Genomic DNA, 23,530 nt, shown 5'->3' with positions numbered 1-23,530 from the left:
CTGAAATCAATGGAAAAAAAAAATGCCAGTGACTGCAACAGGAGTTAAATGCAGGCCCATATTCATAATGCAATTAGTTGAATGAGTCTGAGCCAAGCCGGTGGTGTAATTCCATTGATTTCATTGGCCTGACATAAGAAATTAATCTGTTTTACTTAATTTAAAGGAGCTGTAAGAAGATAAAATGAATATTGAAAAAACCTCCTTCCTGTCTCTGTTATTAATAGCCTATCCACTCAGTAGGACGAAAAGAATAAAAGAAACATAAAAGATTCATCCTTTTCTTCCCTGATATAATTTACCATTTTAAATCTCCACAGGGAAGCTGAAGAGAATTTATTAAATTTCCTTGCTTGATTATTGCTAGCTTTACTTTCTAGCTCGGATATCTAGGTGCTAATGCCAACATACAATTATTCTGTAAACCTCGGTGGAAGTTGCCCCTCTTGAAATCAAACAAACAATAATTGTTTTCCTTAACAGTCCATTTTTGGAAGTGGGGCGTAAACATTCTGGAATTACTTAATTTGGTCTTAAACAAGCAAAACCTGACAGGTTAGCTATAAAACAAGCTAATCTAAGACTGTCCCCCAAATTCCACTCAGCATGACAACCATTTGTTCATCCCTTCTTCCCTCCTTCCCTCTGACTGATGGCGTCATGGTCATTTTTGTGGTCACTGTCTATACAAAGGTGAAAGATCATAGGATTAGAGAAGCTACTAGGTTGACTGGACATTTTTCAGATGTTTTCTGTGGGAAATATCTTGGTTACATAAAAGAGAACGACTCATTCGTCTCACCTCCCGCCTTAGGATGCAATGGACCATCACGATGACAAAGCCTTCCAATGAGTCAAAGACAGCAAAAAGAATCTGGAAGAGTGCCGACCGCCGATCTGTGATTGCCAGAACTGCAGACATCCATGTAAGAGCCAGGAGAGGTAGGACCACACAGGAGCTCCAAAGGGATGCCCTGTTAAGGGAGAGAAAAAGAGAATTCAGCTCCACTTCAGCCTCATCCGCTTCCACGTGGGATGCTAATTCAGCCTCCTGATCCCATGGGGCTTCAGAAGACTTCTTTAGCAAATGTATACTTGTGCCAGATGTCTTCTGAGTCCCCGTCACAGGGAAGCAGGAAGATGCTTTGCACACTCACGCTACCAAAACAGGTGACACACGTTTCTACAGGAGGGACTACTTTTCAATGGTGCAGTCATGCATAAAACTTGAGGTGGGGAGGAAGGATGCAGATACCTCACTCCCCCTTTCACACCCTTCCCACTCTATGTCACTACACCACAACGATGGTATTTCCCAAGGAGGGGAGACAAAGTACAATCACTATATGTTGCCAAAGGGAAGGGGAACAGTTGCAGCAGAGACTGGTTTGTCACGATGGCTGTCGGTACTTGGGTTACAGACACTTGGACTTCCACAGCACATGGAAGACACCGACACTGGGGACGTGTCACGGTTTCAAGTGACTAAAACGGACAAGCATAGAGCTGATGTGAACACTGTTATTTCGTTGTTGCTCCCTTACTCTCCAGCTGATGGTCCATACAACACTACATCAATTAACATCAGGAGAACTGACACTTGATCCAATTTTTCTGTGAAAAAAAAATTTTCTGCTTTCTTGTGTAATCTCCCCAGCTGAATGCTTTGAAAAAAAAAATACAGTTGTTTCTATATTTAGCAATTATTGTAAATAATTTATTCTTGGCTGGACATTCTGGGTTAAAATAACTTAAGATTCAAGCCACTTCTTAATTCACAAGATAGGAAACTGTACAAAGCAGTTTTCTGTAATACAAGTACTGCCCCATGAACCTCCACTTTATCTATGAATGATAGCTCTAGAATTGGGAAAGCAGCTCTGTTCCTATGGACTATTTAGTCATTCAGCTCTCTGACCAAAAAGGGTCCTAAGCAATTTTAGCAGCTTACTAGGAAGATTTTAAGCTGTCAGTCATCCTATATATTTGGCAGCACTGGTGCACCAAGAGTACCAGGAGAATTTCTCTGCAGGCTTTTATCTAACAGATGAGAGTAGACCTATGCACAGGCGGAATAACAAGTTGGGCTTCAAGATTTCTCTGTGTAGAAAACCTCAGCCTATATACTAAGAAACAAATACAGGCAACACAATAAATTACAGGACAGATATCATGACACACGTTTTACAGTACTTACATGGGACTTGCTTACCATTTTCTGCTATATGGTCAAGTTTTTAATAATGTTTACTTGCTGGTTATCCAGGTACCACTCTCACAGACCTCAGTGAGAGTTTTACCTGAACAAAGCTGGAGCTTGGACACAGGTATGGACATCAGGATATAACGCCCTGGCTTCAGTTAAGTTTTTCAAGGATTGTTACATCAGTTCTGCTGTAACGACCACATACTGAAGTAACAGGTTATTTTTATAGTCTTAACGATACTCTGATTGCAAATATTTCCACAACTTGTCCAGACTCAGACGTGTTCCTTAGTGGCATTATTAAGCAATATAATTTACCTAAGGGAGCAGCTAAATGGAATATACTTTTTTTTCAATTAAAACAAGCATTATGATACTTCCGTGTAAGGCAAGGGCCGTGGCATAATCTCATACTTCATAATTTTATACAGGATGACAAACTGAATGTTCTTTAACATCCAGCAGAAACTATAATTTGAAAGTATTATTAAAAAAAAAAAAAAAAAAAAAAGCAACAGCCAGACAGCCCTCAACCAAACAGCTCCCAAACAGAAGTTTTTATTCCGTGTCTCCCTTAGCCCTCTGAAATCATAGAATCATAGAATCTGCCTCATCATACTGAAATCTCTCTTTGCTATCATTTGCAGTGGTGCATTAATAAAACTGGCTGAGCAGTAAGCGAAGCGAAAAAATCAGAGACGCAGAAAAGCCAAATGGAAAGATAAGGCTTGCTCCCTAACAAGCCACTCTCGATGTGTCTTCCATGCAAGTATCAGGAAACACAACATGCCTGATGCTTGGCTTGGCAGATGAAGCCATTCCAGCAGCAACTCACAATTGTGATTGCTGGAATCCAGCAAGGTCAATAGAGGCTGCCAGAAAAGGTCTGTACCAGACAACTCTGCTTCCTGGAATTATCTGGTCTCCCAGCACAGTCTTAATACACACATATGCGTACGTTACTACCACCAACAGGCAAACAAGAAACCTGGCAACCACATTTGATAATGAATCTGACCTCTCAATATGGGTCTGAACCAGCTGTCTAAATTTGGAGGGATTTTCTGTTCTTGAAAAGAACTGCAACATCAGATTGACAACAATTTGGATCTGGATCCAAGATTTAGATGTGGATTTGGGGTTGCAAGGGATGCTGCTGAGGAGGTAAATTATGTTTCTCTTTAGCAAGTGGTTAGACTTCAATCCACTGGCTTCAAAACCTACTTTAAAAAAAAAATAAAAAATAATGCAGGCTCTCTGCCTTAGCAAGGCATTGCTTGAGTCTATTTGCTATCCAGAGCACAGATGCAATGATTCATAATTACAGTGGGCTCCCTTCAGAGCTCCTGCTCTCTTCATGCTGGACTCAATGAGTCCTTCACAGCCTCTTGCTCTGTGTGTCTCCATGTGGGCAAACTATTCAACTTTCTTCTGAGTTGGGACATCCTGGTGGACTTCACTATTTCTCCCAACATAAGCAACCTTAAATCGCCACTTAAAATCTCTGCCCTTCCAACCACATGATGAAAATATCATCTACCCTTCCAGCTCAGACAATGAAAACAGTATTATGCCACATATTCAGCTGGAGTAAATCAGGATTTTCCCAAATGAGTTGTGCTGACTTACACCAACTAAGAGTATGGCTTTTCTGCTCTCTTTGTGATTCACCTTGCAGATGCCTTCTCAACAATATTAATCCCTTATAAATGTTATGGAAATGTTGCTTGACACTTAATGCATAATCTTTATTCTCAGGCAGCAGATGGCAACAGGTCATAGGAATGTAACTTACGCTAATTTCACTTTCCGGGCTCTGCTTAGCTTTTAAAATATTAAATAAAAAAAAAGTTCCATTAAAAAAAAAAAAATCATATCAAGACTGAAATTTCAGAAGAAAACTCAGGGTAAGATAAGTGAGTTTCCTGTGACTTTGCCCTTAATTCTATTTGCTTGAGCTGGATTCATAGCAGAACTCACACTTCTGCCACCTTTCCATTTTGCCCTTCTTTAGGAGGTACTGCGCATCCTTAAAAGGTTCCAGAATAATGTATAAGACCTAAGAAACTTCATGTTATGTTGCCACGTGATGTGAAATGTAATCATGATGATGAGTTATATAATGACACTGTGATTACGTAATGACTCTTCATTATGGATTATCTATGATCAATGAATCCACGACTTTTATTGCTGAAGACAAAGGAATTATCTGGCAGATCCTCTTATTTGTCACATGCATGACAGCACTCATGATGAGTGACAGTAACATCAAGGGAAGATTGTTACACAGCAGTGTGGAAGCATGATGCTGATGATGCATGGTGATGACCATGACATGACAATGTTACTCAGCAGTACAGTTGTAGTGTCACGTTGTTCCTCCCCACCACTCCACACTACTGCTGCATTGCAGAGGAAGGGCATTACTTTGAGATATGGCAATGCCACAGCGCAACCAAATAGAATCACAATGACGTGTGAACACGGCCACACGATAACATTGTCCACAGCTTTATCCAGCATGGCAAAGACTTTACCTTATGAAAGCACAGAGCAGACCCAGCTCTGGCAACAAGCAGATGATGGCCTTTGGTCAAAATGTCAAAAACTAGCTGTGGTTTTGTTCTTTAGCTAGCTGGCATCTTTGAGAGCCTTCGCCTTGGCAGAAGAAGCAGGATAAACTGATGGCACTCAGAGGATAGCAATGGAAAGAGCAAAAAAATGTTTTTGGAAACAAAGATCTACATGAAGAAAGATTAAGAGGCCTGCACCCTGACAAAAGGCAAGTGCAAGCAGACATAGAGTATGTGCCAACAAAGATGGAAAGGGTTATTATAAAGAAGTGATCAATTCTTCTTATTACTCAATACTGACAGGGCAGCCAGTACCATAAGCTAAAGAACTAGCAGAAGGAAAAATAGCTTTATAATTCAGAAAGCAGCTCCTGGAGAGGAGCTCTGAAAAGGGAGATGGTAGGTGAACTCAACACATGAGAGAATGGATGGCTCTTTACATGCTGCACAGGGTGACACATGCTGCACCACTATTCTGATGAGCATGCTAGTCCTGTATCACAGTGGTTCTGCTACAGGAAAATCACAGTACAAGGATTTACTTTATTCATTCTCTCATGCGTTATCATAAGTGTTGCCCCAAGTTTAGAGAAAATCCCTTTAAGTCAATGCCCATATAACCAAGATAGGAAATCTGTAACTAGAAAACAGGGCACTGTGCACGCTCTTCCCATGCACAGGCAACACAGAAACACAAGATATTATTTCTATTTTCAGCAAAATATGATTCTTCTCTTGGATGCTGCAATTTGAACCACACAACTAGGGGAAAAGGAAATCAAATGCCTTTAAATGAGACAAGCAGGTAATGAAGTAGTTATGGGCAGACTGCTTGGTTATTGAACCCTGATAAGGGAAGTTGTTCTTTGACAGTCCAAGCAAGGGCCTGTAGGCCCAAGTACTATCCCCAGGCAAGGATACGACTTCAAATTCCTTGAACTATGAGAATAACCCTCTCCTGAGGAACAGTCTCCTTCATAAAACCAGCCATGCATGGAAATATTGATTCACATTAGTCCTGGAACTAAAACACAGAAAATTTGACATCTAAGACTTACTGAAATGACTATGAGCCAAGAAAAAGAATAAATTCCTTAGATGGGAGATTTGTTACCTGAGCTTCTGATGATGTAAGAGGGGTGATGCATGAGAAGGGTCATGAGGACTCCTAACATTAACTCTTGGGTGGGTTGCCTGGAAGAAGAATACACTGTGCCAAGGCCTTAGTCTTGGGCCAGTCTCTTCCCTATGGTCCGTATCTGCAATGCATAGAATCATTGAATCATAGAATCATAGAATTGTTGAGGTTGGAAGGGACCTTTAAGACCATCGAGTCCAACCTTTAGCCTACCCTGACAAGAGCCACTTCTAAACCATGTCCCTAAGTGCCCCATCTACCCTTTTTTTAAACACCTCCAGGGATGGTGAATCCACCACCTCCCTGGGCAGCCTATTCCAATGTTTAATAACCCTTTCAGTGAAAAAATGTCTCCTAATATCTAATCTAAACCTCCCCTGACGTAACTTGAACCCGTTTCCCCTTGTCCTATCACTTGTCACCAGGGAGAAGAGGTCAGCCCCCATGTCTCTACAACCTCCTTTCAGGTAGTTGTAGAGGGTGATAAGGTCTCCCCTCAGCCTCCTCTTCTCCAGGCTAAACAACCCCAGCTCCCTCAGTCGTTCTTCATAAGGTTTGTCCTCCAGACTCCTCACCAGCTTTGTAGCCCTTCTCTGGACACCCTCCAACACCTCAATGTCCCTCTTGTAGCGAGGGGCCCAAAACTGAACGCAGTACTCATCAGGAGGAATGCACTACCCATCAGGAATTCCATCCATCCATCCATCCATGCACCTATCCAAGAGCAGTCCCTGGTATCTGCAGTGGATGTCCTCATTCACAGCAAGTACAAAAAAATGGCATACCCCTGCAATATTTTTTCCCTGTCTCAGATAAAAAAAAAATTCACAGCTAGCAAAGACAAATTAATTATAAGGCAGTATTTCACAGGCTGAGGCTACCCTAGAGGCAGCAATAAAAGGAAGGAAATGTGGGATCAGACATCTTCTAATGGCAAAATATGACCAGTATCTTCTCCAGAACAACCTAAAGGGAAAGGGTTTTTTAACCCACATCTGTAAAGTCTAGCTAACCCTTAAGAGGTCATAGACATCCAAAGATTTCCTTTCTGTCATTTCCCAATTTAAGAATCACGGAATCACGGAATTTTTCAGAGCTGGAAGGGACCTCTAGAGATCATCCAGTCCAACTCCCCTGATAAAGCAGGATTGCCTAGAGGACATTACTCAGGACTGCATCCAGGTGGGTCTTGAAAGTCTCCAGAGAAGGGGACTCCACAACCTCCCTGGGCAGCCTCTTCCAGTGCTCTGTCACCCTCACCATAAAGAAGTTTTTTCTCATATTTGTTTGGAACTTCCCATGTTCCAGCTTGTGCCCGTTACCCCTCGTCCTGTTACTGGAATCCACTGAAAAGAGTCTGGCTCCATCCTCCTTAAACCCACCCTTTAGATACTTGTAAACATTAATAAGGTCTCCCCTCAGCCTTCTCTTCTCCAGGCTAAAGAGTCCCAGCTCTCTCAGCCTTTCCTCCTAAGGGAGATGCTCCAATCCCTCAATCATCTTTGTTGCCCTACGCTGGACTGTGTCCAGTAGTTCCCTGTCTCTCTTGAACTGGGGAGCCCAGAGCTGGACACAGTATTCCAGTTGTGGCCTCACCAGTGCAGAGTGGAGGGGGAGAATGACCTCCCTTGACCTGCTGGCCACACTCTTCCCTATGCAGCCCAGAATTCCATTGGCCTTCTTGGCAACAAGGGCACATTGCTGGCTCATGGATAATTTACTGTCTACCACGATGACCAGATCCTTTTTTTCAGAGCTGCTTTCCAGCAGGACCACCCCTGACCTATACTGATGTCTGACATTCTTCCTCCCCAGGTGCAGGACCCTACACTTTTCCTTGTTGAACCTCAGTAGGTTCTTCTTTGCACAGCTCTCCAGTCTGTCCAGGTCACGCTGGATGGCAGCATAGCCCTCTGGGGTGTCAGCCACCCCACCCAGTTTGGTATCATCAGTGAACTTGCTGAGCATACACTCTGCCCCCTCGTTCATGTCGTTGATGAATGCGTTAAACAATACTGGTCCAAGAATTGACCCCTGGGGGACACCACTGGTTACAGGCCTCCAACTCAACTCAGCTCCATTAATCACAACCCTCTGAGTCCTGTCACACAGCCAGCTCTCAATTCACCTTACTGTCCCCTCGTCTAATCCACACTTCCTCAGTTTCCTAAGGAGGATGTTATGAGAGACAGTGTCAAAAGCCTTGCTGAAGTCAAGGTAAATGACATCTGCTGCTCTGCCCTCATCTAGCCAACCAGTTATAGCATCATAGAAGGCTATGAGATTGGTCAGGCATGATTTACCCTTGGTAAATCCATGGTGACCACTTCCAATAACTTACTGCTCTTGAACGTGCTTCGGTGTGACATCCAGAACAAGTCACTCCATTACCTTCCCAGGGACGGAGGTGAGACTCACCAGTCTGTAGTTCCCTGGGTCCTCCTTCCTGCCTTTTTTGAAGGCTGGAGTGATATTGGCCTTCCTCCAGTCCTTAATGCACAATTTCCAGTGCATGTTTTTTCATGATTACTACCTGCTCTCCCATCAGTGGTTTACCATGTTTTCCCTCAGTTATACCTCCCCTTCTCTGACTCCTTCTCTCTTAGACACGGGTATTACCACAAAGAGTTTCTCAAAACTTCTATGATTTCCAAAAGACAAGAAAAAAGGACTAAAAGAGCTATCATTTCACGCCATGCTACCCCAGAAATGAGACTCTGAAATCTATGGGACATAGGGTGGAGAGGACATGAGCAAACCCAGCAGGAGCAAGGCAGGAACATCCTTGATGTGCTCTCTACCTAAGAACTATGGCTAATTCCAGGTCAGAGAGGAGCCAAAAACCCTAATGGCATCTGGTTTACATTACAAGACTTCAAAACTGAATGGCAAAGCTGGTCTAAGTTCTGGGATGAAGGCCAGCAGAATGGTGGCAGTGGCACGAAGCATAATCAGGGCTTTGCCTTGTTGACAACCTAATTTACAATAGATTTGGAGGAAGAAAACCAGAAACAGTTCAGCTGCAGAATGAAGTGGACGACAAGGGTAGATGAGGGCTGAGTAAACTAGGTTGTGTATTATTCAGTGGTCCCTTTGCAAGGACAAGAGCATAGGACACTTCAGGACAAACAACAAAACCAGTACTGGAATTTATCATCTAAGGTATTCTATCTGCTGGGAAAAAAAGGACAAGAGCCCTCCAATTTCTATCAAACCACTTAAATTAGAAAAACAGGATAAGTAGGAGATCTGGATTTCATATCCCTTTTTTTTCCGATTTGAAGATGAATCAGAATATGTGATTTATGACAGACCAACCTCAGATAATATGGGAGAAGGATTTGAGATTGTTTTACTTTTTACATGAATTTGCTATGAACTGAAAGCCTCTCCTATTTAACGGTCTAATTTATTAATAGCAAAGCTTCTGCTGGTTTAGCATTCCTCTGCAGTCGCAGGAAACCGAAATGCGGTGACCTGCTAATTCCAGACTTGTGGTACGCGTGTCTGGACCAAAGCCAACTCACCATCTCAGCTGGGCACTGCTGCAAAAGGTAAGTAAACCACTTCAGCAGTGAAAAATAAATGAGATTTTGTTTAGGTTTTGCATCTCAGAAATTGCTAGCTCTTAATAGAGGTGATTGCATGTTCTCTTTTTCTAATGGCAATTGTTTGTTTTCTCAGAAATGTTTATTTTTTTCCCTGAACTCTTTTGGATTTTATATAAATGGCTCAGTTTTCAGAAAAAAAGGAGAAAACCTTGACTTTTGATTTTCTTTTATATTTATACATTTTGAGATTTGGCACTCAGATGATTATTTATTTTTTAGATTAATAAAAGGTAGGAGTTTTCAAATTGCAGATGTCTAGATCTGAGATTGTTTCTTTCACACATTTTACGTATATTTCTTTTTTCATCAAAACCAAAAATATAGCATCACTTGGAAATGATGTAGACAACAACATTACAAAAAAGGGGAGGAAGACAAACCTTTCCTCATTGCTCTGCCTCCTACCTTAACCTTTGGGGAAAAAAGCCAACTATATAAATAGCAACAATTTCTCCAGCAGAACAAAGCTCTGACATTTTAATTTTTTATTTTTATTTTTTTTACTAACTCCAGCATATAAGAAAAGATTTAACAGCATTTGACTTTTGTAACTCAGAGCTATGAAATGCTTTAAGATTTTAAGAAATAATTCTAAGTGCTTTAAGGGGTCGAAAACAGGCAGACAAATCTTATCAAATCAGAACTGCAGCCCTACGAGGTATTAAACTTAACTTCAGCCTTTTATAAGAGAAAAAAAACCACTCACCAACTCACTGAAATCATACTCAATGCTCTGCAGCCTCTGGAGTAAAAAACTCAATCACATGCTCAAGTGTTTGACAAAGTTGGAGTTTGAAGCCCTCATCTACCGTCAAAATTAATGGGAACCGCATCTTTATGTCTGTAACTCCAAGAACTAAATTAAATGGGGGCATTAAACATATACCCATCTTCTAACAAACGAAAAGTCCCTTTGTCTTCCATGGGCTGCTCACATGCTTAAATCTAGGCATGTCATAAAGTGCTTTTCAGGATCCTGCCCATCAGCTTTTGCTCCTGGGACGTTGCAGGAGCCCTACACTATTCATGGCCCACAGAATGAGGTCAGGGAGAGCTGGGGATGTGGGGAGATGGGCAGGGACATAGGGAGAGAAAACAAACAAGGGCTGGTGAGTGCAGGGAAATGAAAGAGGGAAATAAAATAAATTAAAAAAAAAAAAGAAAGTGGAAAGAAAGAAAGAAAAGAAGTTTAAATTAGAGGAACTAACATGGCGTTACTGGTGGCTGTGGCCGAAACTTCAGCAGAAGAAACTACTCCACACTTGGAACATTTGAGCGTCATGCCGTAAAGGGGCACTGCCATCTGACTGCAATTAAAACCAAAAGACTGAAACAAAACAAAACACTTCGCTTATGAACACAAACGTAGAAAGGAAAGGGAAAGAGAAGCCAAAAGAAAGAAAGAACGAAAGAAAGGAAGAAAGGAGAAAGGGAACCAACCAACCATACCCAGTTTGAAAAGAGAAATGAAAGACAGGCAGGAATAAAACTCTCATCTGTACCACTCCAGATGTGAGAAATGGGTAAAATGTACAATTCAGAGACGTGTTGGTGCTGCTGGAGAGGGTGGAACTGTGTTGGTGAATGTTTTGCCAGATTCAGGGTGTCTCCCTCTGGCACCCATGGAAGAGAAACCAGTACTGCTCTCCCAGCCTCTGTCTCCTTCTTTTGGTTTGTTTTTGAGAAATTGTTCCTTTCCATCCTGGCCTTTTTGCTCCAAAACAAAAAAGGTGGCAGGGTTGTACAGTAGAAGGCAAGAAGTAGGGCTGTGGGGACTGTGTTTGCTTATCCTCTTTCCTAAAGCAATACAAGGGATGTGTCATATATTTTCTTCACCAGCCCTTGTGGGCTAATCCTTGTTTTGGTGGGGATGCCATTTTGGTGGCAGTTGATAATACAAGGAGATAGGCCACTCTTTGGTTGCTTAATCTGTGGTGAAGGACATGCAAATGGGACTGTTTATGTCCTAGAAGTTAACCCTGAGCCTGAGTGTTTTGTAAGACCATCAACATGCCCTGAAGGGAACTGGACTGGCTGACTACTTTTGAAACATTTCCTCTCTCAGATCTTGTTTTGGAGCTGAACCCTGAGACTTATTCACATCAGTTGCTCCCTTGTTTTTCTGGATGGGATCAACCACAGAACCTGGCCATTGTGGGCTGCTGGCATAAGGGGTGACAGGCATCTGCTAAAGGACGTGTCCTCATGATTTTTAGAAGCTTATGTGTGTGAACTCACCTAGCTGACGAGCCAGCTCTTACTCAGGAGCCCAGAAGCCACATTAGCTTGGCATTGTCCCTGTTTCTTCCCAGAATTTACTAGTTTATGTGCACTCTCTGGTTTGCGCAGATAGACATCCACATCAGATCTGGCTTAAAAAATGGGCAGGAGTCTTGAAAACATCCTACAGACCTACATGCAGTGCCTGATATCAAAGAAGGCATAACCTTCACTGCCAAAGGACAGTAGGTCTGTTACTCTTGGTTGATGGCAGTGCATCTGGTGAGGCGTGATGTTTGCAGGTACAAAGCGATGGGGGTTCTACAGCCCTACCCTGCCTGGGAGAGAGATTAGGAAAGTTGACAGATCATTTCTTAATTTTTACAGTTTTGTGTTCAGTCTCACTGCAAAAAAGACACCCCCATGAACACCAACACAGCATTATCAGTGGTCCTAGTGGCCCACTTTCAAGTGGCTATTGATTGGTCTTTTAATTAGTTACAGTGGCATAAGCCATTACTCCCCTCCAGAATAAAGGCTAAGGTACGCCACAGAAGCTTTCAGCCTTCAGACAAAAAGAAAATTATCTTCTGTGTCAATAGATACATATCTTCCAGGAAGGAAGGTCTAAATTCAGTGAGGACAATGGCTGAACCAAAGATAAAGTGGGTCTTGGGAGGCAGTAAGTGCACAACCCTTAAAAAAAGACAGCTTATCCCCAGAGCTATAAGCCACAAAGAACAGATAAGCAGAGAGACAGAGAGAGGCAGAGATAGGCAGCAAAAAGAAAGTAGATTGATTTGAGGAATTTGATGGAAAACTATACCAGAAAAAACATGAATGACACTGAATCACAAAGAACTGGCCAAAAGACCACTATAACACACAACTGTAACTGCTATTGGATGTATTTATGCAGAAAGTTTTAAGAATAGGCAGAGATGTGGATACATTTGTATTATAATTTGTTCTTGTTGGGAGCATGAGGTTGTTAATATATTGAATTTCCGTAGCAGGTTTATATTGGTGCCTGTATGTATGAAAGGGTAGCTAATGAAATAATCACAGTGAATAATGCATTCATTTAATTTAGCTTTTTCTGCTTCCTAAATATCCACAAACAGCTCATGGACTCATCTGGTGTGTTCACTGGAGCCTGGATGTTGCTACCTTTTATTGAACAGTGCTTTACACCAAACACAGCCCAAAGAGCAGGAGCACTGCTTCCAACATGAAACATTCCCAGATGAAGGGCAATCCAAATCTGTTCCTATTTTAATGTAGTTATTATCTTTCCAATTCCTTTCTTCTTTATGCACTGACAATCCAGCTCCATTACACCCCACCAGGACAGTCACGCAGAGTATTTCAAACAAGGTATTGGGGCAAACTTTCTCAAGTCCTCTCTATAATCAATGGAGAGATAAAAGAAGTAAAGGTCCTCTAAGGGGCAAGTTGGAACAACTAAACAAGGCTCCCGTCTCTCTCCAGTAGTTACAGAGGAAGCCTAGGGAGATTAAATTCAGAAGCTAAAATTAGCCTTTGTGAATATACCCTATAGTTTCATTCTTCTTCCCTGGCTGCATCAGCATACAAATGCTTCTGGAATAAACGCTGGCTGAATAAATTTAAAATTCATTTTAAAAGCTCCTGCATCTGATATTAAAGCATTCGTTTTTAGCACCGTTCCTGTCAAACACTGTCGGTGCAGCTGGCTGTGAATGGAGACCGTTCCGCTGGGAGTCACTTCCGTGGTTTTCTCCTGTGCCTGGACAGGAGTTGGGGCAGTTGTGTGCATTTCTCCAGCTCTACAGGAAATCACACCCAACTCTCTACAGCCTTGTTTTGTGATATATCTATAAAGTCATTGCCATTAGAAAGCCAACATTTTCTGACAGATGTGACAACAGTAATCACAGCAATTTCCTTTGTTAAACATAGGGCAAAACCTATCATGTCTTGGTTATTATTTCACGGGAACTGTTAGCACTGATTTATTTATCCCAGCCGATTGTCAGTCTGTGTGCTGGGCTCCTCTTAGTGATCAACAGGTCTTTTTTTTTCTTCCTACTTTTTTTTTTTCCCTTGTGTTTGGTTTTTTTTGCAACACCGAACCATACTTCTTGCCTCTGCTAAAGGAAACACGTTTCTTTATACCATCTCCTCAGATCCAAACATGTCTAAGGCCGTTACTTATTCTGATTTTCTTCAGAACTACCTTCCAACACGGTTCCCAAGCCCAGTCCAGAAGCGGCTAGCTAAAGGGAAGGGGCACCAGAGTTCTCAAAAGTGCTTCTGCACTCTGAGCAGGTGCACTTCGAAAGGAGAACAAAATCATTGAGCACAGAGAAGGCTTAAAAGCGCTGCACACACACACACGGACACGAAAGAAGGGGGGAAAAAAGAGAAAAGAAAGAAAAAACAAAGAACATCAGAAAAAATGACTTTTTTTTTTCTTTGTAGGTTTTGTTTCAAAGTACAGTTATGAATGTGATCAATAACCAGCTGCTATGCGTTAAATAAGGTCGTTCTGTATGCAGTTTAGATTAGAGAGGAAGAGATTAATAGACAGTAACTTGCTGCTCTGCTAATCCAATAAACCGTTTATTTCAGTGATGACTTTCGAGTGCAATTATCTTGCTACAGACTCTACCTGTAGTTTGGGTATTTTCTTGAGTTCTTTCTTTGCAAAGGGCATCATCCAGAACAAAGCACTCACTTGTTAGCAGCTGCTTTAAGCAATGCACCAAGGTGACTTCTTTGTCTACCTGTTCAACCAGCAGGAACCGGTACCTCTGGTCATCTAAATCTGCTTAAATCTTCTCTTATTATCATGACCGTGGCACTGCTCAGTCATTGAGATTCCCTTCTTTGCTGCACGAAGGGTATGTCAACACTGCTGATAAAACATGAACCTTAACATGTTCCTGTGTTTCTCCCCTAGCTGGATAAGAACTTGCTTCTGCCCTCAATTTTGCTTCCATCACTCAATTAAAAACCACTTCCACCAGAACTACTCAATTGTGCAATGACAGGAACCTTCTTAGTACTTTCTGCCTCTGCCATCTGAGACACAGTTTAGGGCCCAAGACTTTTGCAGCACCACAGTGGAGAAAGTAGTTTATCCTCTCTGTGAAGCCTGGGAGTGCAGCAAACAAGACGGGAGGTACCCGTGCTCCCTCTGCTTTGATAGATAGTCTGTGGTGAAGAATTGTGTGACTTCTTCACCAGCTTCCTAAGGTTTTAGGCTCTCCCTGTAGTCATGGTGCAGAGGCACCAGAACACCTCTTCCTCTCCTTGCATCTTTGTAAACAACTTCTTCTTAGAAGAATACAACCATTATCTGCAGTGACAAATCAAATGCCGTCAATGGACAAGTGAGACTACTCAATCCTGTCTTTCCTAGCAGCAGGTAAGGAGATAGTTTCTCTGAGTGCAACAGCAAGCCAAGTACGGCAGTAGAAAATAACGTACTAACATCAGCAGCCAGGCTGACCTGTGCATTTGATTTGACTCAGAGTGTCAGTGTGCTATTTCTGTCCTTTGCTTGGAGCGTGGCATAGGCCAGAAAGAAAGTCTACGCAGGCTACAGACTAATTTCTAGAAATGAAGATGAAGGGGGGGTCTCATCCTGCTCGAGTCAATCACGAAGTCACCGTTGTCAAAGCGTTTGGAAGTAACCCAACAGAGACCCCTGAGGTTATCTGCCACCCCAGCCAACCCTTAGTGAGACTAGGCTGACAAGAACTGTGGAGTCAGCTCCTCAATTATACTACAAATAAAACCAGGTAACACAAGCCTCAGGTTTCAGGGATGGAGGGTGGGGTGGTGGTTGTGGAGAAAATAAAGAACCTCAGATGACATCAATTTTTTTTTCTTGCAGAAGAGGTATCTTTACTTACTCTTTACTAGAGTAAGATCTTTACTAGATCCACATATCTACTTATCTGTTCACTGCTAGACTTCCAAAGACCCTTTCCTAAAAACTATCATAAACCTTTGCTGTCCCTCAGCCACCTGCCAGCCATTAGACATGGCTTCTTTGTTACACAGTCCATGCCATGTGCAGCAGTCAGGAACCATGAGTCCTCTCTGATCCAGCTGCTGTCTCCAGGAGTTAGTGAGAAGAGTCACTTTTCCCTCCCTGATCTTTGGGTGGATATATCAGCCTGGGCTGAAGCCATTTCAGCAAAGAGATGAACTTTTAACTTTCCTCCACAGAAACACAGTGCTGCTTCTTGGGTCTTTTGTCTCTGCTGCACTGAGTGACAAGACAGAGAGATTAAACTGACTGGGTATTTTTCTTTCATTTTGTTTAAATCTGGTTTTGCGTCTTGTTTGCATCTCCAATCTCTCTTTGCATTCCTTGCCTGGTTATTGATCACAACCTTGTTTGATTTTTGTTTTTCATTCTTTACTTAGATGTATTGATAAGGCATACCCTGCCCGTTCCTTCAGTTTCTTATCTGTTATTCCATCTTTGGATACAAGTTTGTTAAAAACCAGAATGCCAATAACCATGTTCACCTGTTGAAAGAGAAACAACACACAGTTTTGTTCTCAAGTAGGTTAGGTCAAAGTGAGCAGCACAGAAGGAAAAACCCAACATTTGGCAAGCTAAGTCCTTCCCGTTTCTCCCAAACCTCGGTAACATGGTTACACTTCTACAGATCACCACCCGTTCTATCCCTTCTATACCCTTCCCACCTCCCCTGGTCATGCATCAGTGACAGCATAATGCAGCTGGCAGCAGATCAGAGAGGTCTCCGTGAACCTGGAAAAGACTGGAAAGTGCTCAGATTGCTGCAGGGCTGTTTGAAGCCCAATGCGTGATTGAGGTCTAGCAAGGCAAACTGTACTCAGAAGAACAATTTTTCAGGGTAATACAAGTAGAAAATGACCAATACAGGAGAGAGCAGTGGGCTGATACTAGATACTTTGAAAAGTGCCTTCTGGAGCCTCTGCTACCAAAGAGGCAGCCTTAAGAGAATGGGGTGGTGCGATGCAGATGGCTTGTCATAGTTCTTGCTTGGTCAACCAGCACCTCTGCTCTCAAAATAAGAGGTGGAGGAGCACTGGAGCAAGTAGAAATATCAGTTACTATGGTGGGATGTCTTGAGAGATACTGCAGATGGCACAGCACGTAAAGTAGCCATCTAGTCATTTCCAGAAAATCAGGAGCAGGGCAGCTGCATGAAATCCTTCATCCTACTTTTTTAAGGTGAGAGCATGAATGTCTGTACCAATCAGGTATAAATCTTCACAGTGAAATACAGGCTGTACAGAGATGAGGTCTTGCAAAGTGATGCTAAACTCCTCCCTGAGCCTTTCTGACTGCATCCACTGCTGCCAGCTGCATCTATTTCACAAACTTCATCCAAACCTCAGCAGCCTCTGAATGCGAACACATTAGGGACACATAATCACCACCCTCTTCATGGAGGCACAGCACTGATGGTGGAAAAAAGTGACAGTGACAAGTTTTGCTGATGGTCAAACACCTGGTGTTGGTAGAACAATGTGCTAGATGCTCTTCTGCATGTGGAGTTTGCAAGGAAATTTTTAAGGCCAAATTCAGAGACGTGCAACATTACACGTTTGCTGAAAACCCTGGTGAGTTTAATAGACCCTTGAGAGGTGGTCCTAAGAGACACCTAGTGCAACACGTAGCCCAAAGGAAGGGAGATGTCTGCTCACACCGAGCCTCCACCTAATTGCCTAAATCATCCTCAAGAATAAGCAGTCTTTCTGAGTTTGGATTCCTGGTTTCAGCAGGACATGACCCAGCTCACTGCTGTGGAGTCCACAGCTGAGGATAAATGGAAGATCTCACAAATAGCAGTTATTTTCTTTTGCATCAGCTGCTGGGTCAGTGGACTACTTTCCACAGCTGCGAGTCCATTTCTAGAGCTCACCATGGTATTGTTTTAGAGAAACAACACTGGCAAGTCAGATGCAGTAACTCAGCCAAAGATCAGCAGGAAAACAAACCCTAGTTATGTGCTGGGAGAGAGAGAGAGCCCTTTCAATTCACTGATCCTTCTTCACTGTGCTGGGGGCTGGTGAGCACACAAGAGACTTTGCTTTAGGTGCAGCAAGTCAGTAGGAAAGATAGGGTTGAAGCGTGGCAGGCTGGATCACTCCTGGGGCTGGCCACAACACAGTGTGTCTCCTTGTTCATATATAGAAGGGGAAATGACAAAGTGCAGCTCTGCAATTGCAGCTCTGCAACTGTTTTAATAAATAAAAGCTATTTTATCCAGTACATTGATCATCATGATCAACATCTTGCTCTGATCCTGGCTCCGTTTCTTTACAAAGTCAGGGATATCACATGGACATGCTTCTAAACACAGCCACCCTTAATAATATTCAGTGTAGCTTTATTTCTTTGTCTCTGGGATGCTATCCAGAAGGAAAGACACAAGTCTGAGATTCAGCCCTTGAGATAAGCGGTACCTGATGACTCTCTGTCCTGACTTCACCATGTCACGAGCCTTTCCCTGCAGTAACTCATTGCCTTCAACCTGCATACAATTATCACCAGGATGCTTCACCTGAGCTAGGTGAGTAAAGCTGCTTGTGACAGCTCTGCATTTCAGGTTGTTAGGATTTTTAAGACTAAAGGTCAAACCTTTGCAGCCATTCAGTGTTAGTGGACTGACTGCAAGTTGCAAATATTGATGAAGCTGCAGGCCAACCACCTTAAGAATATTATTTTTTGAGTAAAGATAAGCCAAAGGCCTTTTTCCAATGTGGAAAATAACAAGGGAGGGTGTGGAGGAAGAAGGTTAGTACAGGTAATAGAAAAATCATGTTGATAGGAGAACTGCAGTGCAGAGATACTTAAATGGCTGGGGAGGAGTGAGCACAAGTCTACTCTGGCCAGGACTAAGGCAGAGTAACAAGCCCAGCTGTAGCCAAGTCAGCTGTGTGCAAAGTCGCTTGGGCATCTATATATTTCTTCAGAGTTTTGGGTGAGAAAGAGCTTAGGCCCAGTCAAGTCTCACCTTGAACTGTGCATCGCTGCACAAGAGCAGCTGTATTGTCTCTGGAGCAAACCTATCCTGAGAGCAGCACAGCTGCACGTCCCCTTTGCAGCCCTGCAAGAGCCTGACTGTCCTTATGTTGAGCCAGGTGGACTGTCCCTCCACTGCTGACATGGTCAACCTGAAATCAGGACAAAATACATGGAGAACAGACAGCTGTCCAGACTTGTGGACAGTGCACATTTGAGAACTGTGTGTTCAACTTCTGGTGCTGCTAAAAGTCACAGCATTCACTTCCCACTTTATCCAGCAATGAATTAGGTAGTCTAAACTATGTGTGTAGGCTCTTTCTCTAGGTACTGAATAGAGACAGACACCCCCAGAAATGATTCACCACTTCCTAAGATCAGCTCTATGAACCACTGTTTGCAGGTGTTGACCTCTCTGTAAGGAAATCTCCATTTCCAGCTTTGATGGTGAATGAAAACTGAGATGCCAAGTGAAAGCAGGCTTATGTGGTTATCTCCTGCTTTAAAAATGCTAAGGAAAGCCAAGGATTACTTCCCTTGTTGTTAGCACAACAAAAGCAAGATGGGTGGAGGCAGCAGATTGACTCCCCCTTCTCTGGGCACTACCAAAGCTCCCTCCCCACTAATCACTGCTGTCTATTGAGCATTCAAGCCACTGAGACAGAGCTATCATTTGTTATGTTGTTGGGGCAAAGATCTAGTTCATCTGAAAGCACTAAGCCACTTAATGCTCCTGTCAATTATCCTATCTATAAAGAAGACCCTGACCCCCATCAGCTACATTACTGAGGGAAATCCCACTATCACGTGCCTACGGAGATCTAATGACTGTCTGGCATGAACATCTGCTCATCCTCACTCTTTGCTGGCTGCTATCTGAAGGCTCAACTATGTGTTGCAAGTCTATGCTAAAGGAAGACCCTAACTGATACAAGCTTTGCTTTACTACAAAGGAGGGGCAACTGCTGGCTTGTCTCTTTGTCATCCTGATGAAACGATGGCACTAAGGTGTTTTGATGTGCAATGACAGTAGTGAGAATAGAGGCAGAAAGAGTTTTGTGTAGTTATTCTCCTGTAAGCCTGCTCCTGCTGCAGGGCACTTCACCCCCCAGACACTGCACAGAACAAAAGCTTGATCTGAAAAAGAAATTGCAAGTGTCAACAACCCCATTCCTGTGGGACCCTTCAGGGCACTTGAGCTTTAGAGGCACTGGATAAAACACTAGAGTGGAGAGAAACTGCAGACTGTCACTTCCATGTGGGAGCTCAAATGTGGCATTAAATCCATCTGAAATTGCTGCAGGAGGGATTTCCTAAAGGACCAGAAGTTCTTAAATTCTTTGAACCCTGACAGTGAAGATTTCTCATGGCCAACGAGGCTTTGACAGAAGGGAAGCTTGATGAAAGGTATGTCATCTCTTGAGTGACACCTTCAACTCAAGTAACAACTGGCCAAGACTGGCTTTGGTGCTGTGTTGGAGCCAAGAATGAGGGGACAGTAGAACAAACTCTCACCATGCATGAGCTAGTGGGACAGAGTTTAGGCATGTTCACTTTAACCATTCCATCTCTTTGAACTAGAAGCAAACATGACATTTTTAGGGTCACAAAGGATCCCCTCAGCACTGATTTGAAGACCTCCATTTCACCTACAAACAAGGAAGCTGCTCACATGCACTGGCCATCTGGGACAGACCAGGAATAAATGCTGGCTGTGGAGGTCCAGCCTGGTCTGAAAGCAACCAGTAACAGCTGTTTCTGAAGGAGTTAATGTCAGAGTTTTCCACCATAGTCTTGCACTTCCATCCAGAGAAGGTAAAACCAAGGTAAAGCATTAATTAGATGTCTAAGGGACTCCAGAGAAGACAGAGGTGGAAGGCTGAGAGCTGAGGCACATTATATTTCAGAATCAAACCCATCCCAGATTGCTGGCTTCTAACCCTTTGATCTTTATTCCTGAAGGAGAAAGCTATCTGAAACATGAGTGGAAATAAAAAGGGGCATTCTTAGGTTGAAAGAAAAAGGAAAGTAAGTGCTATAAGATACAGAGAAAAAAAAAACAAACAAACTTTCAGCCAAGCTTAAATACCAAAACGACAGCAGCTGCCGGTCCCACGAAGGCGTAGAGAAGACCTCCCTCTAACGACAGCCAGCAGCTGGAAAATGAAGAGAGAAAAGAAAGTTACCCAGTGGCTAGCATCAGTGACAGGCGCATGTTTGCCGCTTCTCTTTGCCTGCAGAGTTCATCCTGAGAGGTGATACCCCATGGCAAAAAAAGTCTCAGACTTTACAGCAGGCAAGTTTTGCATCTCATTTCTCTTGAACTTGCATAAAGGCTCATTCACCTGGGGCTCTGCCTGCAGAATGGCATTTGATTGTCGACAGAGGAATGCATGCAAAATTAATGCTAGTGCTCCGTTTCAGACCAGGTCCTGGAAGCAGCTGCATCAGTTTCTTGGCAAGATGATGGTCTTGTTCTACTCACTTAGGCAAAAGAGTAGAAACAGTGGAAATTGTCTCTCACTCATTTGCTAACCACTGTGCCCACTGAGGAGTCAGGTCCAGGAGAGCAGTATATTTCTTCTCCTGGATTCCCCCTTTGAGCTTGCTCTCATGGGGAAATTTTACAACACAGCAGTGAGGTGGGAATTCACAGCACTCCTTAAGTGGATGCTTATAAGGAATGAGCTGAGCGTGAGGTGTGTGGTGGCTCTTCTGGAAACCGGCTTGTTCCTTCTCCCTCACACCATGTAACCTGAGAAGGACTTCTCCGTTCTCCACTGACCACGTGTGGAATTTAGGCTCCTAAACTGCCTAGTGCCTACACAAACTGAGGGGGCTTTTCTGACTAGGTGCTGATGTCTGCCCTATTGATGCCTACCACAGAGCCAGTCACTCTTGATGACATTTCAAGTCAGCAGAGATCCAACGAAAATGGCCCAGGATGATGCACCTACATTCAATTAGATGAATCACATCCTGAACTCCATTGACTTCCCTGACCAGATCTTCACCATCCAAGTAAACAGTGCACCTAACCCAGATGGAGACATCACTGGGGAGAAGAATCCCATCTCTCATGTAAACAGGATGAATATGCTCCCAGTGTCCCCACAGAACACCGTACATTCACATACAAAACTCAGTACACACTGACATCCCCATAATGACAAACTTGGTGTAAAAAAAAAAAAAAAAAAAAAAAAACAAGTAAAGAGAGGCAGGAGAAATCTCACCCCTCTCCCATCCTCAGGACTGAGCATCACAGGGTGTCTGGACAGCCAACAAGGATTTTCAGGTTTGACTGTAAAGTTGGGAAGGAAACACTTTTTCACTGTGAGAGTGACTGAGCACTGGTAAAGGATGAGCAAATGGGTTGCGGAGTCTCCATCCTTGAAGACATTCAAAAGCAGTCTGGGCATGGTCCTGGGCAGCCAACTCTAGATGACCCTGCTTGATCAAGGTAGTTGGACTAGACAGCCTCCAGAGATCCCTTCCCACGACTCTGCCACAGTCGTGAACAGTCATAGCAGCACTGGAGGTGAATTTTCCCTTTTGTGGGGAATCCAGAAATTCAGAGCATGGACACATAAACCAGGTACTTCAGGGCAAGAGAGGATGCAAATTTACACTGTGTCAGCAACCTCACAGAAAGTTTGCATGCTTTGACATTGCAGTACCCTGGAGAAAATGTGAAATGAAGTAATCCTGTTTCAGCAGTAAACTACCGTGCCTTTACCACAGGATAAGAGCAGGCAACCACAATGGAGCAAGGACTTTCTCAAAGCTCTTAACCCAGCTAACCTTGCAGTAATTCAGTTACGTGCCTGTACTCACAGCAATATGGTTTCATTCTGCATCAGAAGCAAACCGATGCTGCCTTTCAGAGTCTCCCAGGAAACAAAGGCTTCCTGGAAACATTTCAACTTTGTTGATCAGCCTCATATGTTTTTGTATCAATTCTGACTTGCAAAAAATGTTATTTTTTGCCCCAAAAGAAGACAGAACATTTGGGAAAAGAAAAAAAAAAAGTATTTCAAATTGAAAATTGAAAGCAGGACATTCTGTTTTTCTCTGAGGCCTGCATCTTGTTTATTTCTAAATTAAACCTGTAATGTGTTAATTTAATCAATTCTGATCTCTTCCTAATAGCAAGTTCCTCTGTCACAAGTAGTCTGAGCAGCTGTAATAATAAAGTGAATAATTAGCTGGGGAGGGGGGGAATAAGAATGAAGCTTTGGAGGGTGCCATAACTGGAGGTCTCCCTAAATGCAGGGAGAGGGCAGGAGGAACCAGGAGGGCTCCCAAATCCTAGTCCTTGCACAGAGCTTTTTCTCCAATGTTCCATCCCAATTTTGAGATTGTTTTTCCCAGGGTCTCTTCCAACTGATGCTCAGCTGAAGAAAGGAGTTGACAGCCCCACACTCCAATTAGCAATGAGGACTTGGTGCAACGAGGGCTTTCGTTGATGTCAGGTCCCTGGCAGCCCCTCTTCCCCTTTGAGCATCAGGCGTTCTGAAGACAAGTTCACACATCACCAAGCACTGGTCCTTATCCCTTCTGACTGCCTGACCTCCCTGCCACAGCGCTTAATCAAAGCATTTCCAAGGCTGTCAGAGGTGGTGGCTGACAGCAAGGGAAGGGAAAGGGTGAAGTGATATCCAAGACAGGAACTGACAGCAAACTCCAGCAATATATTAATCCAGTGGAGATTCTTTTGGCCCTGTGCCTACAAGGCATAGAAATATTTGCATTTCACTA

At 43.1% G+C, this 23,530-nt stretch overlaps 1 protein-coding gene across 17 annotated transcripts in view; it reads right to left on the bottom strand.

Moving 5' to 3' along the window:
- The window catches only part of ADGRB1 (adhesion G protein-coupled receptor B1), a 214,659-nt gene that overhangs the window by 25,867 nt on the left and 165,262 nt on the right, over window positions 1-23,530 (bottom strand). For 9 of the 17 annotated variants that reach the window (XM_074577952.1, XM_074577950.1, XM_074577953.1 and 6 more), the window contains 4 exons: window positions 20,859-20,925; window positions 16,193-16,278; window positions 10,740-10,838; window positions 803-974 (listed from right to left, as the gene is read on the bottom strand). In XM_074577952.1, the coding sequence (XP_074434053.1) occupies window positions 803-974; window positions 10,740-10,838; window positions 16,193-16,278; window positions 20,859-20,925 (424 nt within the window). The remainder of the gene's footprint in view (window positions 1-802; window positions 975-10,739; window positions 10,839-16,192; window positions 16,279-20,858; window positions 20,926-23,530) is intronic. The other 8 variants (XM_074577966.1, XM_074577955.1, XM_074577959.1 and 5 more) reach the window with 1 other exon arrangement.

This window comes from Larus michahellis, chromosome 2, assembly GCF_964199755.1.
Source record: "Larus michahellis chromosome 2, bLarMic1.1, whole genome shotgun sequence".
In the NCBI taxonomy this organism is placed as follows: Eukaryota; Metazoa; Chordata; class Aves; order Charadriiformes; family Laridae; genus Larus; species Larus michahellis.
Note: the sequence above shows the minus strand (reverse complement) of the source record. Positions and strands in the feature narration are given on the sequence as shown.